Source organism: Anopheles coluzzii, chromosome 3, assembly GCF_943734685.1.
Source record: "Anopheles coluzzii chromosome 3, AcolN3, whole genome shotgun sequence".
Classification (NCBI taxonomy): Eukaryota; Metazoa; Arthropoda; class Insecta; order Diptera; family Culicidae; genus Anopheles; species Anopheles coluzzii.
In genome coordinates, this window is record NC_064671.1 from 12,412,370 (window position 1) to 12,431,188 (window position 18,819).

Genomic DNA, 18,819 nt, shown 5'->3' on the forward strand with positions numbered 1-18,819 from the left:
AATCCATACACCACCTGTGCTGACGTGTTATGCTGCCATCGAAGCCTGTTTGCCCGGGTAAAGGAAGTAATTTAATTTTGTCGCCCGAATAAGCGGGCGGCTTAGCGAGGCGAAAAATGTGTGCCACTTTCGCTTATGGTTCCGAAATCGTTCTCGGCCCATTTTCTTAACTGCACAAACCACACGAAGGTGTAGGAAAAATGGGACCGCCCCATACTGAAGGCGTTTCATAAAGCGGGTGCCCGGGGGCTTTGCGAATGGTATGAACGAGCCGTGGTTTTATTTTATGGGGTCACTCTCGTAACTTTCCGGGTCAAGATTTCCGCCGTCGGTTTGGTGACATCGTTTATTGATTTAAAGGTTGTACCAATCGTTTCAATTGAAATAAACCGCCAACGAGAGGATCAACACTTGCTTTGATAAAGTTTTGTTTGAAGTAGTTTTGATAAAACAAACTTTTGCTGTGTTTTATCCGTGTTTTTGCAAGTCTTTCATGGATGACGCAATATTGCTCAATTCTCGGGATTCTCTGGATTCTCTGGATTATGTATATATTCTATCCGCCTGGACGTTTCTCCTTCAAACTGCATTGCAAAAATAACTGGTTTTGGTGGCTGCGTTCTAACGGACATTGACTTTCTCAGATATTTGTTTATAAATGCACGATCAAGGCTGACCGTGGAATCAGTATTGTGTTTGGCGTTGAACAGCACCATAGGTCCAGAAACAGCTTTCGATAGTGATCTGTTTTCGCTGTTTCCCCCTTTCTCTTCTCCAAACTCGCATTTAAAGGTGTTTGTGATCGTGATGTTTTTAGTTCTTTTGAGTATATGTCTGGGCAATGCCTTTGCCTGGATGATCGTTACCATCTTGCGGAACCGTGCCACTGTGTTGATGCTTCAAAAACGACTTCCCAACTTTAAAGTTGTACCTGCGATCCCGGTGTTTGGTTCGACTTATCACTTCAAGGATCTGAGTGCCGAAGGATTATTTACTACCTTCATTGGACTCCATAAACTGTATGGTAAAACCCTTATTACGCAGAGCCTGTTCAACTTTCCTTCACTGCATGTTTGCGATGCCAAGGTGATTGCGCAGATCATGCAAGCGCGTACGGTCGAAAAGACGATCATTTACGACTTCATGACTCCCTGGCTCGGAACGGGACTGATCGTATCGACCGGATCGAAGTGGACCCAGCGTAGAAAGATCATAACGCCAGCGTTTCATTTCAAAATACTGGAGGATTTCCTCGTCATCATGAACCACCAGTCGGATGTGCTGATCGAGAAGCTGAAGACGAGTGCAAATGGTACGGATTGTAATATTTACAACCACGTGACGTACTGCGCACTGGACATCATCGCCGAATCTGCCATGAGTGTCAAGCTCAACACGCAACAGCATCCGAACTCAGAATACGTGCTGGCAGTGAAAGAGTAAGCGTTAGTTGATACCGTAGTTGGGTGAAGTTGTATTGTAAATGTGCTTGTGATTCTTTCAGAATGACTGATATTATCCTGAAGCGTCTATTCTCGCTTTTTCGCGAATACAAATGGGCATTCCAGTTTACCAAAGCCCATCGCCGTCAACGAGAACTGGTGAAAGTGATACACGATTTTGCCTATAAAGTAATCAGCGATCGTAAGAAGCAACTGTATTCCGACGCTCAAGAACAGCAGCGAGCTCAGAAACAACTTGCCGAAGAGGACGTCTATGGGAAGCGTCGGATGACTCTATTGGACCTCCTACTGAACGTTACCATGGACGGTAAACCGCTGTCCGATTCAGAAATTCGGGAAGAAGTAGATACGTTCATGTTTACTGGTCATGACTCGACTACCTCCAGTATCAGCTTTACCGCGTACCATCTCTCTCGCGACGCTTCTATCCAACAGCGTGTGTACGACGAGATTCTAGCCATTGTGGGACCGGATGCCAAAACTGTAGAGCTTACCTACGGCACACTGCAGAAGCTTAAGTATCTTGAGATGGTGATCAAGGAAACACTTCGCATCAATCCTCCTGTACCGGTCATAGGGCGTCGATCGGCCGGTGACATGGTGATTGATGGAGTGACCATTCCAAAGGGACTCGATTTCTTTTTAGTGATCTACTCGCTGCACAATGATCCGGAACTGTATCCCGAACCGACTCGTTTCGATCCGGAACGATTCAGCGAGGAAGCCTTGGTCAAGCGACCGCCATACAGCTACATGCCGTTTAGTGCGGGCTCACGGAACTGTATTGGACAGCGGTACGCGATGCTTGAGGTGAAAACCGTGCTCGTGAAGCTGCTGGCCAACTATCAGTTGTTACCGTGCGAAGCAAGCAATCAGCTACGTCTCAAAACCGATATGACACTGAAACCGGTGAACGGTGTGTTTGTGAAGCTCGTCCGTAGATAAGAAATCGTTCAAATAAATAAAAAGAGTAAACGTAAGAATTGTCATTGTTACTGTCAGTTCTCTTACAGTGCTGGATGGTGCAATGTAGTGTGAAGGCCGGTCTGATGGTACAGTTGTCAACTCATACGACCTAACAACATGCCCGTAATGGGTTCAAATCCCAAAGGGCCCGTGTCCCGATATATAGGAGTGATTATCGTGTTATGTGTAATCAGTAAGTCACTGAAAGTCAAGCCCACTTGTAGTACAGGCAGGCCTTGACCGGTTGTTTTGCCAAAGAAGAAAAGAAGGTACAGATAGTCCCCAAGATACGCCGTCCCTCTTATACGCGGATTTGGCGATAAGCGGTTTTCTAAATTTGATAGATCATTCAGCACGATCTTTAGACTGACTATAACTATCAATTAAATGCAAAATTTCATGACAATTAGCTCGATTTTAACTGGAAACTGCCTGATTCGACTAGCGTGGAAAATCGAGATACGCGGAATCTTTTCGGTCTGCTAAGTAACGTATCTCGGAGACAGCCTGTTTTCTTCATTGGATTTTACCAGAATCTGGATCTTCTGGATATTGGCACGAAACGTGCAATACAATGGTGGACGAGGCGGTTGGTATAATGCCTGAACGTTGTTCGAATTTGAGAGTCAGAATTTGTTCGAGATCATTTTCGTCACCACAAGAACTGGTGTTGCAGGTTGCGTCATTAAATATTCCGAGAAATCCCATACCCAACAAGAAGAAGAGAAAATATCATACATTTTGTTTTTGCTTTTGTTGAATATTTAAAATGGCAAGACTTATTCAAATTACAGATCAGTTAAGGAAGTTAAGTTAAGGAAGGAACATTACGATTAGAGTGAATATATTTATTTGGAACAATGTAATCTATTGCGCACCAAGTAAGTAAACAGTAAACACCTTCAGTAGAAAGAACAACTGAAATAAATTATAATAATGATTACAATAATTGACAAACAATTTAATCGCGAGCATTCTGCCTGGTGTCATGTTTTGCAGGATTTATGAAAAGCACGAGTAACTCACATACTCTGTGGTGTGTCTCAACGATATATGTACCCAATAATCGCTTGTACCCTATTATTAGATTGTTGTTTCAAGTTAGAATAGCTAGAAATTGATTTCATGAGTTAAATAAATTGCACTCAACTTCTTTGTTTGTTTTGAAAAGATGACCATAGACAAGGGACATTGGGTATGAGATCTTTAGGGAGGTTTACTGCTTTACTCATCCGGCGTTCGTGTCTGGATATGTATCACATGTAGTCTTATCAAAAAATGTATAAAAAGAATTGTATTTCACGAACAGAACCATTTCGGAGATCCAACCAACACACCGTTTTTAAGCACTGCTAATAATATCGATATATTTTTTTAGATTAGCCAAAAGGCACATTTATGTTCCAGACAAAACACACACACACTGCTAAAATAACAGGTTTTGTTGAACGCATATTAACGGTTCTTCTTTCTGCCAGGTATTTGTTTATATATTCACGGCCAAGGCTGATCGCGGAACTAGTGTTGTGTTTACCGTTGAACAGCAACAGAGGTCTAAAAACAGGGACAGAAGGTGAAGAATTTTCGCTTTCTATCTTTGATATCGCTTCTGCTCATTAGCGTGTGACGTTGTTTGTGATCGAGATGTTTTTAGTTCTTCTGGCGATGTGTCTGGGCGTTGTCTTTGTCTGGATGTTCTTTACCATCTGCCGAAACCGTGCCACTGTGTTGATGCTTCAAAAACGTCTTCCCAATTTTAAAGTTATTCCCGCGATCCCGGTGTTTGGTTCGATGTATCACTTTAAAGATCCGTCAGCTGAAGGAATATTTAATACCTTCTGTGATTTCGATACACAGTATGGTAAAACCCTTATTACGCAGAGCCTGTTCAACTTTCCTTCAATCCATGTCTGCGATGCGAAGGTGATTGGGCAGATCATGCAAGCGCGTACGATCGAAAAGACGATCATTTACGACTTCATGACTCCCTGGCTCGGAACGGGACTGATCGTATCGACCGGATCGAAGTGGACCCAGCGTAGAAAGATCATAACGCCAGCGTTTCATTTCAAAATACTGGAGGATTTCCTTGTCATCATGAACCACCAGTCGGATGTGCTGATCGAGAAGCTGAAAACGAGTGCAAATGGTACGGATTGTAATATTTACAACCACGTGACGTACTGCGCTCTGGACATCATCGCCGAATCTGCCATGAGTGTCAAGCTCAACACGCAACAGCATCCGAACTCAGAATACGTCCTGGCAGTGAAAGAGTAAGCGTTAGTTGATACCGTAGTTGGGTGAAGTTGTATTGTAAATGTGCTTGTGATTCTTTCAGAATGACTGATATTATCCTGAAGCGTCTTTTCTCGCTTTTTCGCGAATACAAATGGGCATTCCAGTTTACCAAAGCCTACCGTCGTCAACGAGAACTGGTGAAGGTGATACACGATTTTGCCCATAAGGTGATCAGCGATCGTAAGAAGCAATCCGACGCTCAAGAACAGCAGCGAGCCCAGAAACAACTTGCCGAAGAGGACGTCTATGGGAAGCGTCGGATGACTCTATTGGACCTCCTACTGAACGTTACCATGGACGGTAAACCGCTGTCCGATTCAGAAATTCGGGAAGAAGTAGATACGTTCATGTTCACGGGACATGATACAACCACCTCTTGTATCAGCTTTGCCGCATACCATCTCTCTCGCGATGCTTCTATCCAACAGCGTGTGTACGACGAGATTCTAGCCATTGTGGGACCGGATGCCAAAACTGTAGAGCTTACCTACGGCACACTGCAGAAGCTGAAGTATCTTGAGATGGTGATCAAGGAAACACTTCGCATCAACCCTCCTGTACCGGTTATAGGACGTCGATCGGCCGGTGACATGGTGATTGATGGAGTGACCATTCCGAAGGGACTCGATTTCTTCATAATGATCTACTTACTGCACCACGATCCGGAACTGTATCCCGAACCGACTCGTTTCGATCCGGAACGGTTCGGCGAGGAAGCCTCGGCCAAGCGACCGCCGTTCAGCTACATGCCGTTTAGTGCGGGCTCACGGAACTGTATTGGACAGCGGTACGCGATGCTTGAGGTGAAAACCGTGCTTGTGAAGCTGCTGTCCAACTATCAGTTGTTACCGTGCGAAGCAAGCAATCAGCTGCGTCTCAAAGCCGATATGACACTGAAACCGGTGAACGGTGCGTTTGTGAAGCTCGTCCCTAGATAAAAATGGTCCAAATCATTTAGCAGTATTAAGTGTCATCTTGCGATTTGTTGTTTGTTTGGGACTCTTGAAGTATGAATTGAACTGTGTTTTTGATCCTGGATAATGTAATGAATTATTAGTGGGATCGTCATAATTTAGATATTGAAAGAGAAGAGATACCGTACGAACTGGCGTTACAATAGAAGACGCGTAGGTTCTTGCAAGGCCCGAACGAGGTCTGATGTAGGCCATTCCTGGAACAAGACTGGCAGTGTTGCTTGTGTGATTTAAGACTGGACACGCCAATTTACAACCGTCGTTACTCTCTTACCTCAGTACAAATTGAAGATATCAAAACATTTCTTTTGTTCATTTTGTAAACATCTTTAGTCTGCTAAAGAAAATACACTACGTTACAGATTGTTACACAATTCTTCGGCTGAAGTTGGTATATATATTGGTTATACAATATAAAAAAAAGTTCGTTGTTGCTAGCATTATTATGCTCTCTTTACATTCAACCGGCTATAAAGCATTTTTCGGTTTGATAAGCAAATAAACAGTTTCAGAAAAAATTAATTACAGAAACAGTAGCATCGCGAGTATTATTCCAGACGTCATACTGAGCATGAAAAGCACCAGTAGCTCACATACTCTGTGTATCTTAACGATTTATGCACTCTCTGCTAGCTGCATGTATATTGATTCACGTGAGAGCAGCTAGAAATTCATTGAATGAGTTGAATAAATAAATCTGAACAAAAGAGATAGTTTCGTGTGTTTCTTTACCCCCAAAAATTGAAACAAATATCGTTGATGTGTTCAACCCACGGATTAGCTACACAGCCATAGGGCATTTGGTGTGAGATCTTTCAGACGCTTTATTGCCTTCCTCATCAGTAGCTCGTGCCGGGATATGTGTCACAGCCAGCTTAATAATGTGTAGCGTGTGTTGCGTTCCGCTCTCCGGATTCCGCTCGATAAAACCATTATTTCTGATGGATTTACATTCACCTTTCGGGATTGGGTCGCTGCAGACGACGGGAACTACGCTAGCCAACGACTATAATCATTCTAATGCACTTATGATTAAGTTATTCCTTCACCTTAATGTCTTTTTTGTCGCTCGTTCGCTCGCTGTCAGTCCCCGGTTTGCCCCCGGTGTATTACACCGTCACTGTCAACGTGTGCAGCAGCGCAGTTCCACACTTTCACCGATTCCGTTTTCATTCCGTCGCTAGTGTGACTGTGGTTGCCGATGTCCGTAGACACGGAGGGAGGATTTACATGGGAAATGAGAACAAGACGCCGGTGGAACGCCGGGTAAAAGAAAAATAATTTAAAATCAATACTTCCCAAGCTTTGTGGTTCGATTGCTATGCTCTCAATGTTTAGGAAAGGGAAATCGGTACAATGGTTAGGTCCGATTGCTAAGGAAAGGTTTAATACAGCGACCACAAAAGGAATGTGGTGAAGCTGTGGGTTTTTGGTATAATTGTTTCTTGATTGGGAATGTATTGTTGTGTTAGGTCCTATCGTTATTTGATAAACTTTGAATTGCATAGACAAATATACAACAGAGAAAGTGATGGAAATTGAAGCTGTTGTAGGCAAGAAACATTAAAAAAAAAAGAATCGTTTGCTGTTTTTGTTTCATTCTTCTCTTTTAAGAAGAATTTGCCTTCTCTTTTAAGAATATAAAATGTTGAAGTAATAAGAAAAATAGAATAATCAATCAGTGACTTGGACTCAAAACACCTTAATCTTGGATCTTAATCAACTAGAAACTCTTGTCATCTCCAATCATTATCAACCTTTTCTGTATGATAATTTAATTGAATTCTTTGCCACAAGATAAATCACTCCAAATCATCCCTTTCTTCTCTTGCGAGTTCACAGATTGCAAAGGCAGCAGATCTGATAATGAGGGGTAAAATAAATAAAAATCTTATTTGTAGCCAGACCACAATGAAGGAGAAAACTGCAGGGACCGATAAAAATCCCCTGAACCATCGTAAATTACTCGTACATTACGAAATTTCCCTTTCCTTTCGCGAAAACTGACAAGAGACCGTACGCGAAAGAAGGAAAAGATCGTTAGTCTACATCAAATTAAGAATTCATTCTTTTTAAATGAAATTAGTTCAAGCAGTGATCGAACGAGAACGATTTTCAAACCAACCCCAAAAACCATACATCTTCAATAGTGGAAAATAATAAATTTTCGTTACAAATGATGACGGTGGCAGAATTGATAATGCATCACAATGAGCTCGCCGGATAAACGCAATACATCATAAATCCAGTTCCGTTTGACAATGATGGATGTTTGATACGGTTTAGACAAAAGGAATGTTCTTTCTCTACAGCTCTGTCAGTATTGATGCCCGTATAGTTGAACTTTTGGGCAGTGGTTTGAACGGGAACACGTGTACACGAACCATCAACGAATCGAACTGTTGGCCCTGACCGTCCGGTAGGGCGCCGATGCAGCCAAGGCCTTTTGCCGAAACTGATTCACTACCACGGCAATGATAATAATTCTGTTTTGCTATGCAACACACTAACACACACACAACCACAAGCAATCACTAAATCAAGCCTCATCGCACAGCGCAGGCCAGAATTGGAAAATGACTCGTCAATGTCGCAGGCACGATACACCACTTCGCGGGCGTCACGAGTTGCATCGAGGGGAAAGCTTTATTTATTTATGTATTTGCTTTATTCTAGCCCTTTGCTTCTTTCTCCCGAAAAGCTGCCCTGCCCAACCGATTGTGGTGGAAAAAGGGAAGAGAATTGATATCGAGCAGGAAGTGGCGCGGGCATAGAAATTGCATTCCCTCAATCAATAGAGGAGTTCCGAGCAATGCAAACCACCGGCTCGGGCTCGGTAGACAAAACCGAACGTGAAATGTCCTAGATATTGCAGCGGGCACACAACACATCGGACACAATTGCTGCTCCACTAGGGGGCTCCTCTCTCTCTCTCTGGGGAGAACATTAGACAGAGTGCCGTGGAAGGTAGTAGTGGGTGAGGGCGATAGAGTAAAATCGATATTCCATTTTCCGACGGTGACGGTTGTACGGCTTGTACGGCAACGACCGACGGCAACCTACTTCCTTTTTCCCTCTTGTTTTTGTGTTTTCTTTCTGATTCACACTAACACTCCCGAGACCACTAGCAGTAGGGCTAACATATTCACAGCGCACAGACACACACAAAGGATACTCCCAAGCACGCTGTACTGACTTAACTGTCAATATGATTAAAAATTCATTTTTATCCATCAACGGGACGATAGCACGCGTCAAACGATATGGCGAACGATATGGCGAACGATATGGCAGTGGAAAATGTGTATGTGTACGTGTTTGTGGTGCTGCCGATGTAGATAATCCTGGACCCACTGCCATCGCCTGTTACACTGACGGTGGAATCACTGACGGTGGAAAAACTATTTCCGGCAAATCTCGCATCGATTGCAAGCTAAACGATGGTGGTGTCGTAAAATGGCGCTGGAATGAAACGCCTGCCAATGTAATGTGCTTCGTGGAATGTGTGGTCTTTTTTTGCCGACTGTGGGATACTTTGAGCACTTTGGGGATGCCTGGTAGAACCTTTGCCAATGCGTTGCTTTAATTAATAATTCATCTTGATAATCTTGGAACGTGCCGTAATGTAATAATTACAGCAAAAAGCGCTCCAAAACGATTTAGGTGATTTCCCTCCCAGAAGTAGGTTCTCGGATATATCAGATCAAGAGTAGTACCTTGGAAAGTAAACCAGGTAATCTTTAGCATCGATAAGGGTTACTCGATTGGCCTCGACAATTTATTGGGCCTCGCCATACCAGACGACAATACGCCTCAGTATAACAGTTCATCAGCTTGAAGTCATCGACCGAAAGGTAAACGTTTCTTACCACCAAGGGAGTCCGTCAGACATTATTGCTGGAGGACCTCTCTCACACCCTTGGTGACTGAACAAAACGCCACGAATGGACTCATTTGCTGCACGCAATGGTCTAGTTGGAAGCTTTTTTTTTTATTCGTCGCCTTGTAGACCCCAATTCTCGTGCCTTTTTGTAGGTTAATGTTTGCAGTACCGGCACTGAAGGAATTTTCTTTTTGGTCCAGAAAAATGCGCATAACAAGCTTCCCGGTTTCGTTGTCGCCTTTGGACCACTTTGACCCAAACTCTTTAGCACACCATGAACCCCGGTTTTTGAACTCATTGACCTATGGGGTGTGTGTGTCTGGTTGTGTAATGATAATGTCTCCTCATTACTACCAATGAACCTTCAAGGGCTCTTTCGGTTTTTTTTCTCTCGTGAGCTAAGGATATAGCCAAGGGTTGGCGTCTTGGGCGTCTTTACTGGTCACAAGATACTATCCAGTTTTAATTAAGTGTTTCGCTGGGCTTTCTTTCTCGCATTCACGGAATGCGCCAGACACGTGTTTCGTTTCCTCGTTTGCCCACATCGTTTGCTGACCCATCGTCTGACGTCAAACGCGGTGGAGTAGCTGCGTGTTTCGATTTGATCTAACTCCTGTGATGTGTGTTCGAGCGTTGAAGGCCGGGGCAAAGTTTTGCAATAAATCATGATTAACCCTTTTTATCATGATCTCTCTCTCTCTCACTCACTCTCTCTATCTCTCTTTTCGACAAGACATCGGGCGTATGTGTGGTGCGATTTTCCCTAGTCCTTATATCCTGCACGCTGCAGATTCAGCAGCATATGGCTTTTGAGCGAACGATTGAAAAAGTGGTGGTAGTGCTGCTTGTGCTGAAACTTTAGCACATTCATGTACCGCGTGTGCGCGGCGGTCGCTTTCCGGTGTGAAAGCGCTGCCCAGAGCACATGGTGCAATACGTGCCGAGAATATGGCATGGCAATGCGACGAAGGCATTTGAGCTGCTACAGCGGAGAAGGGCACGCTTTCGTGTGCAGGTTGGATTGTTTGGTGCTGATATGAGCTGGAAGGCAACCCGGAAGAAGCGTGAGCTGGGAGTTCTGTACGTTATTTCAACTAAAGATTAAAACAATGGGGATTTGTTTCTCGTTGCGTAGAGTACCTTTGGTTCAAAGATGTTTACTGGATCTATCTTGTAGTTAGATTTTTACTTCTGGGAATTCTGTGGATACTCAAAGCTTCCGTAGAGTTGTCCAATGTGAGTATAAGTTGAGTTGATGATACTCCCCATTCACAGGTAGAGGAGATGCATAAAAAATGACTAAAAATACATAAGTTAAATCTAAGCAAGCATACCTTAATGCTAAAATAAGTCTTATGAGGACATTAGATAGGTAAATCATTGTAACAAAAACTTGATAAATATTTTACTTACAAGTATTGTAATAGCAAAACGTGCATTTAAAGCGACGATAAATTTGCTTGATAAATTAAGTAAACTCTTTGCACATTTTTCATCTTGCCATTGAGGCTTCTCTGTAATATGAACCTAATTCGCTGCGTAGTATACTAAACAAATGTTCCAGCGCCCTCTGACGGCAATTTCAGAAAGGCTCTCTGTATGATCAAATCGGATACATTCTATTTTTTGTAGTTATTACATACTATTGAATAACTCTTTACATTGTACCATTACAGTATGTTACTTGCAAATCCAGTTTACACGAATGAATGAATTTATAACAGAATGCAGTTTACACCGAATGAATTTTTAATAATAATAATAATTTAATTTGTGTCATAATTAAGTATCCCTGAATAAAACGATAGAATTAACACACATGACCGTTAAAATTTAACTGATGTTATCAAAATATGTTAAATTAAAAGTAAAGTAACTAGTTTTGACAACATTTCTGAAAAGGATTTACTTTTAATCGCATAATTAATTAATAAATTTGTTCTTGTTGTCGTTTTCTACCAAAATTTGTCCTTGTCGTCGAGTCTTTATTTTATATTCAGCAAAAGTTTGCCAAATATTAATAATGACACGATACAAAACTCGTACATTTGCTCGTTTCTAGCATTTAATTAGCATCATAAATTACCCCCGAACGAAACAAATGACACCCCGAGAAAAGGCGTACTTAAACTGTTCCGGAAAACTATCATTTGCGTCACAGCGCCGTTTTTTCAGGGAGGAGACATTAAGCAACAGCATTAGCAGCAACAAAAAACAAAAAAACGTCGTCCAGAATCCAAAACGTCTTCTCCAGCATCTTCAACAGATGTTGACAGCACTGATCCGTGGCAAGACGTGGCCTAGTGTGTGGTGCGAACGAGTGAACGGTTCGGTGCCGCACGTTTCCATCGTAACACACAAAGAACAACGAGTGCGCCCAACTTCTCCCAATGCTCGTTTGAATTGGGGGAGTGTTACGTCGTGGTGTCTAACGATGAATCATTTCGCTTGTTGATCTTATCATTGAAGCCGTTCCTCCAGCCCGGGCTGCTCCGATGCTGCTGGTGGCACTGCGTGTGTTTCGTGCCGGTTCACGGTTCAGTGGCAACGGAGAAGTTGCATAGTACATGCATCGCTGACTGCGTGACATTGTCGTTGGTGAATTTCTACACACGCCGGGCGATTTGCAGCTTAGCCGAGCGCAGAACCTAACCGGCAATGGCAAGCGAACGAGCGAGCTGTAGCGATCTTAGTCCGCGGGCTCATGGGAGATGCACTGGAAAGATAAACATCGATGCAAACCGCCCTCCCCCCCCAGTGGATGCAAGTGTTCTTTCGCTGGTTGTCCCAAGTGGAAGAAGCGAAGCGCTCGTTCCGAACAAATACCCATTTGAAGCAGAACCGGCGGTGGCGGATGTGCTCTATATCCGCTAAATCGGGAAGTTTTCCTTGCTGATTTCGTTCGCCCGTGCTGTAGCTTAGCGTATGGTTGCAACAATCGAAAAAGGCGCAGTTCTTGCCACGCGTAGTAGTGCCGTAGTCTGAGGCCGCAAATTTATAGCGAAAAGCTTCCCACGTGAGTGGATTGAGCAATATTGAGCAACGAAAAGCGGTAAGCTGAATGCACAATAGCCCTACTGGAATGTGTGTGTGACAATTTTGTAGCATCGTTTATGTAGCGACGTCGATTATTGATTCGATTGCGCGTGTTTTTTTGTTTGCTTCTCCTTCGCATTTCGCTGCATCGCGAACAAATAAACAGCGACATTCTGGCGGGTGGGATACTATAAAAGCCGAGGAAAAGAGCATTGTAAATATTTTGCTTTCGCAATTTCGCTGCAATATGGTGGTAACGTTATTGATGGAACGAAACGCAAGCAACCTAGGCGAACTGAGTATTCTCTTGGTTGGTGCTATCAGTACAAAGGAGGAAAGAATTTCTTATAAAAAAAACTTATTGCTCTGTGTACGTTGAGCGAGTTGCTACAATGCAGTATTGATTTTTTGCGCGACAATAAGAATGTTTGAATCAATTTGAAATTATTTATAGTCCTCACTCGCGAGCGCGAGGGTTGGCGTTTGTGTTTTGAATTTAATTTTCAAAGATACACTTTAATGTATAGAGTATGCCGAAAATAATGGTCTCGAAACCCAGTTTAAATGAGGTACTTAAGACCCCTTAAGAGACCCAAAACCATACCCATACTGGTCCTCCCAACACCAAAACATCACCTTTTCTGATTTAAGAACTGCACATAGCCTAATGCCGGTCCTAAGCCTGGCCACTGAACCTTTCCCGGTCCAGGAACCTATACTGGTCATACTGGTCCAAAAACTGATCATGAACCCAAACCTGCCCTGGAACCTATCAATAACCCATACTGGTCCTGGACCCTATCATGAACCGATACTGGTCTTGGACCCTATCATGAGCCCATACCGGTCCTGGAGCATATCATGAGCCCTTACCAGTCCTGGACCCCATCATGAACCTATACCGGTCCTGGAACCTACCATGAAATCATATCATGAACCCCTACTGGTCCTAGAACCAATCATGAACCAATATCAGTCCTGGAACTGGCCCTGAATCCATACCGGATCTGGAACTAATACTGAATCCATAGCGGTCCTGGAACCACTCATGAATCCAATTTAGTTGAGTAGTTAATTAATAAGAACTGAAAATAAACCCACAAAAGACCTGGCACTGATACTGAACCAATACCGGCCCTAGAACCTATCGTGAACCTATTCTGGTACATAAATAGCTCTCGATTGAATTATTTTTATGAACAGTACCTGGAACTGTTCCGGATTCGGAACGATACTTGAATCTGGCTCGGATCTGGAATCGATACAATTCCAATTCCAGTCGGCAAACAATACCCGATAGAAAATGTGCAGCTTAGGAATATTGTAGGAATTAAGCGTAGGAATTAGCGTAGGAATTAGCGTAGGAAATGTAGTAGAATTTGTAGAACCTCATCTTCCATAAAAAACGGACAAATCACGATAGTTTCATGCCGCGTAAAATAAATGACGTTTATTGCACTACTCCACTTTACCTTCATCAGAGGTTCAGGTTGTGTGTGCACTTAAACCAAAAAGCTAATAATTAACTTAGAGAGAACACGCAAATTAACCATCGTCTATGTGTGTGCGTTCACCCTTCTTACGTTGCTAACTACGGTTGTCAGCACTACCTGTCTGCCACCACGAATGCATTTATAGTGCACTATCGTGTGTATGCACACTCTCTGACGCAGCGCAACACATTATGGTTGTGCGTTTTTTCCCCCGATCTCCTTACTGGACGCTTAAGCGCATCAAGTTCTTTCCGCAGCCGCCGGCGTAAAACACCGGCGTGTGAATGGTGCAAAAAATCTGAATGTTCATTTGTTAACCGACGGTTCTAAGTGAACAGTGGTAAAGAGCATAGGGAGGTACGCATAGGGTAGAGAACAAAAAAAACACGTAAACATAAAACTAGCGAGTCGTTCCACTTGCTGCAACGTTTTGTAATTAGGTGGAGTTTTAATTGAACGCAATTAGAGCTTCCGCTGACGACTTTCGTTTTTTTGTTGTTGCTCTTTCCTTCTGGTGATGAGGACGATTTTTTTGTGTGTATGATCTTGCGTTCCTTTACCGCTGCAACATTTAATTACAGCCAACTTTTGAGCAACTTTAGCGGGATGGAAAAGCTGCTGCAAGGCTGTTGGATGAAGAGCAAAAACAATAGCAACGCTGCAGTGGTAATTCGTGTGCGTGGGCATGAAACTCCAAGACCCGCCGGAATATTAATTATCTGTACACGAGACAGTCACAGGCAATGGGTGACACTGCAATTGCGCCCGCCGCAGCTCATTATCCGCCCGCTAGAAATGCAGCAAATGTGGAAAGTGGTGGTGCTGCTGCTAGTGGTTCGGCTTACTACAAAGACAGTTAACAGCGCGTTGTCAGCAAATTAATACCGGTCGGGCAATGGTTATGTTTTAACGATGCTTTAGCAGGGATTTGAAGGGATTTGTATGAGAACGGTTTCTAGAGAGGGATTTGTGCCATTGCGGCAGCATATTTTTATCCCTTACTTTAGCCGGTGACCTTAACACACTAAACCGAACGAAAGGGACGCACTGATAGTTTATTTCCATCAACAAGGGCACACTGGTAGGAGCAAGGAATGAAAGTAGAAAGAAAAAAATACTCTATTGTCTAAACAAAAAAGAGGTTCGAGCATAAATCTCACTCGCCCGCAACTGATTGAGTGTTCGCCGGTCGGCGGTTTGGGCCTTGTTTTCTTGAGACTGTATTTAAATTGTTAAAGCAAACATTAAACACAGTGCGCTTAGCTTTTCCGAAACGGAATATGTTGGATGGTTGAATTTTTGAATGCTCGTGTTAAAAAGTCAACGATTGGTTCGTGTTTCCTTTGGTGGTGCGGCACGGTACGACAACACGGCATGTTGTGAGGCAAATGAATGTGTGTTTGAACGTTTGCATCTTCAACTGCTGCCGTATGCTCCCTTCGGTGTGTGTGTGTTGACCCAGTTTTAGCGTGAGCTGAAACCGGGGCGTAGCTGTAGTACTCATTTATGATGGACGGTAATCGGGAGGTGGATGAAAAACATGTGATCACACACTGCGCTCTGGGATACTGGGCGTACGGGAATACAATGTTCGTGTGTATGTGTGTGTGTGGGTGCTTTTTATGTTTATAGTCACACATGAGCGCTAGGTGGTGCAGACCGTCCATATTCCGGCGTCCATTACGCAATGTGCTGGTTTTCTTCGGTACAGGCGGCACGACAAGACGCCCGGTGGCGACATTCATCTGTCAAAACTGTAGGCCAACACAACAATTGGAACAATGACGCGGCTGTTTGAAGATTTAGCTTGCAAAGCTGTACAGTATCTTTTCGATGGCGGGATACGAAGTGATTAGGATAATGTTTTGTTTGTGTTGGGTCGGGCCTGATGGGTCCTGTCACCTGTTTGATTGTGTGTTTTTTAAAGGTTCTGTTTGAACGAGAAACATAAAAAGTAATGCTGTTGGAGTTATTGAAGAATGAAAATCCCTTTTAAAAACCAACAAAATATTGAGAAAATAGTATTTGAATTTCACTTCACAACATTAATTATTATTTACGACTGTTGGCTTACAGGGTTTTCCAGGGGTTCTCATAGTTGTGGGACACTTCTTTGGATCTTTCTTATGGGAAGCGAACTTCATATGATGGCAATAAAACTCTGTGGCACCCTTTTTGGACAGATTTATTGGAAATTCCTGTAGGATTTCCCCAGCAAGGGTGCTATAGAGTCCAATTCCCATTGCATTAAGTTAATTTCCCGTAAGAAAGAGTCAATAAAGTGTCCCATAGGTATGAAAACTCCTGGAAAACCCTGTAATATTAAAGAGTCATAACTCAGAGATGAATCGTTGAACGATTCGCTTCAATCTCTGTCGAGAATCGCTTGACGTTTTAAAACTAGTGATATGTATTTCTTTCACATTAAAAAATATACATGCAAAACAAAAAATTATAGATTTAAGCACCAAGTTCATTAAAAAAGTAAAGAGATATTCTTTTCAAGAGCTTACTTACATAGCCTGTTTTAATAACCAAATTTGAACATCACTTTATGACAGGACGGTGCTCAAACAGGATTTCTAGTAACTTGAAGAATACACAGAACACTCTTAAAATCTTCTTTTATTTATTTATTTTATTTATTTATTTTTATATTATTAAGTGATCGGCCACGTTGGGTTACAGCAATAGTGCTTACTGACTATAGTATACAATTATTCACGAAGGAGTTGGAAGGAGTTTATGGTACGGAAAAGGAGCAAAGACGGGATCGGTAAACAGGATAGGAAAGGTTGAAATCGAACAGATCTAGAAGTACTATTAAAAGACGACATAGCTCTTGCAAAAGGCTCATTGCGAGCAAAACGTGTACGACACATAGGTAACTGAGGACGAAACCGATAACGTAAGGTGCGACAAGGTGCATACAAATGTAAGCGCGACAGAAGTGAAGGAGTATCAATCGTATTGAGCAATATGCCAGTAACGAAAGAAGCCTGAGCGACCGAGAGGCGGTGCTCTAACTTGGCAAGGCCTAATAGAGTGCATCTATCATCATACGAAGGAAGCGGAATAGAGTGATGACCCACCTACGAAATACGATCCTTGTAAAACGTCTCTGGATCCTCTCAATCCTTTGGAGCAGAAATAGTTGGACAGGAGACTAAATGACACAGGCATATTCTAGTACGGAACGAACCCAACAACAATAAAGGGACTTAAGACAAAAAGGATCACAAATTTCAGTGGACATGCGACAAATATAACCAAGACTTTTGTTGGCCTTGTTGATGACATAGTCCGTGTGCTCTTTGAAAGAGAGACTCGGGTCAAAGAAGACGCCAAGATCCTTAGACAAGGACACACGGGAAATAGGTGCATCACAGAAACATAAACGATACAAATCAGCCTTTTAAATTCATACACCTTGTAATAAGCCCACCTGTATATTATACCCTCTTTGATAGCTGCTCGAAAACAGCTATACAATGCAAACAGCTGACAGGCTGAAATATCAGCCTACAAACTTAAAACGGAAAGAGTCCCAATGTTAGAATTGCTGATGTTAATTTATTTAAAATTGAAATACAAAATTGATGTACACCCATTTTTTGCTCGGATATAATTTATAAGAAACTAAAATAATAAATAATAAAATATATCAAATGTAGAATAAATAAGGATTTTGAAAAGGTTTCTATACATCTTCATTTTGTCCTCGTGATATTGTTGTCCACAAATTGCACGTACGTTGAATTATTGATTATTAATTCTCCGACTTTCTTTCGCTCTGGCTTTCTCTCAGAAATATATCGTGCAAAAATTTTCATATTTCAGTTTTAAGCTCAAAATCAATGTTCACAAAGATAATTTATCGAATGACGAAACAATCTGTGCACCAGCTAGTTTCAAAACGGGCCCAGATGCTTGCAAAAGAAAATTTCGTAAAAGTTGACTTTATCATCAATTGAGTGTGCCTCTGTGTATACACACACTGTACCTTGGCTTGTAAAACATGCAAAACGTCATGCTGCGGGGAAGCTGTGTAGCGTCTAATGGGTTTCGGTAGCACTTTTCACCGCAGCAGAATCGTTTACGGTTTGCTGTTTTTCACAGCTCGATCCGTTCGCATCGATGGCAATGCATAATGCAGTCGAACTCATTTCTAATCGTATCGTCGAAAGATGAAATGCACACTGCATCGTATACACAGTCGGTCGTTGAGGATTGGTTTTAATGTACTCGCTTTCTGCCTTTTATGCCTTCTTGAGTGGTGTTAAATGCTCAATAAAACATTGCTACATTCACAGCATGAGTCGACGAATGCTCCGTTGTGGTTAAACGGTACCATTTAATGCTGCTTGTTTGGTTGTGGTTCTATTGGTATGTTGTCGGATGTGAAATATGAAATTAAATTCAAATTGGAAAATTTATTAAATAACAACATAGTTGTTTAAACTTTAAATTTGTTACACTGTGGAGAAAAATTACAAAAATTTCAATTTGATGATTTATAGTCTCACCAATAAAAAAATTGTTTTTCCCTTCATTTGTTTAAATTTAGCTCACCCCATACACGCTCATAAAATATTGGTGAGCATACCGGTGCCAAAAATACAACGCGCGTTCGTTTTTTTGTTTGCTGCTGTTGTTGTTGCAATTTGGATGACCATTTGGGCCCAACATCATCACCGATGTGG

The 18,819-nt window shown here is 42.4% G+C and overlaps 3 protein-coding genes across 5 annotated transcripts in view; all 3 read left to right on the forward strand.

Annotated features, from left to right (window-relative positions):
• The window catches only part of LOC120959635 (uncharacterized), a 154,401-nt gene that overhangs the window by 15,581 nt on the left and 120,001 nt on the right, over positions 1-18,819 (forward strand). The gene's annotated exons all lie outside the window — the stretch shown is intronic.
• Positions 707-2,513, forward strand: LOC120959636 (cytochrome P450 4d2-like). Its single transcript, XM_040383198.2, has 2 exons — positions 707-1,439; positions 1,505-2,513. The coding sequence occupies exons 1-2, from the start codon at positions 808-810 to the stop codon at positions 2,406-2,408; spliced, it is 1,536 nt and encodes a 511-aa protein (XP_040239132.2). The 5' UTR covers positions 707-807; the 3' UTR covers positions 2,409-2,513.
• LOC125907518 (cytochrome P450 4d2-like) lies at positions 3,929-6,406 on the forward strand. The gene is made up of 2 exons (XM_049610265.1): positions 3,929-4,705; positions 4,771-6,406. The coding sequence occupies exons 1-2, from the start codon at positions 4,074-4,076 to the stop codon at positions 5,666-5,668; spliced, it is 1,530 nt and encodes a 509-aa protein (XP_049466222.1). The 5' UTR covers positions 3,929-4,073; the 3' UTR covers positions 5,669-6,406.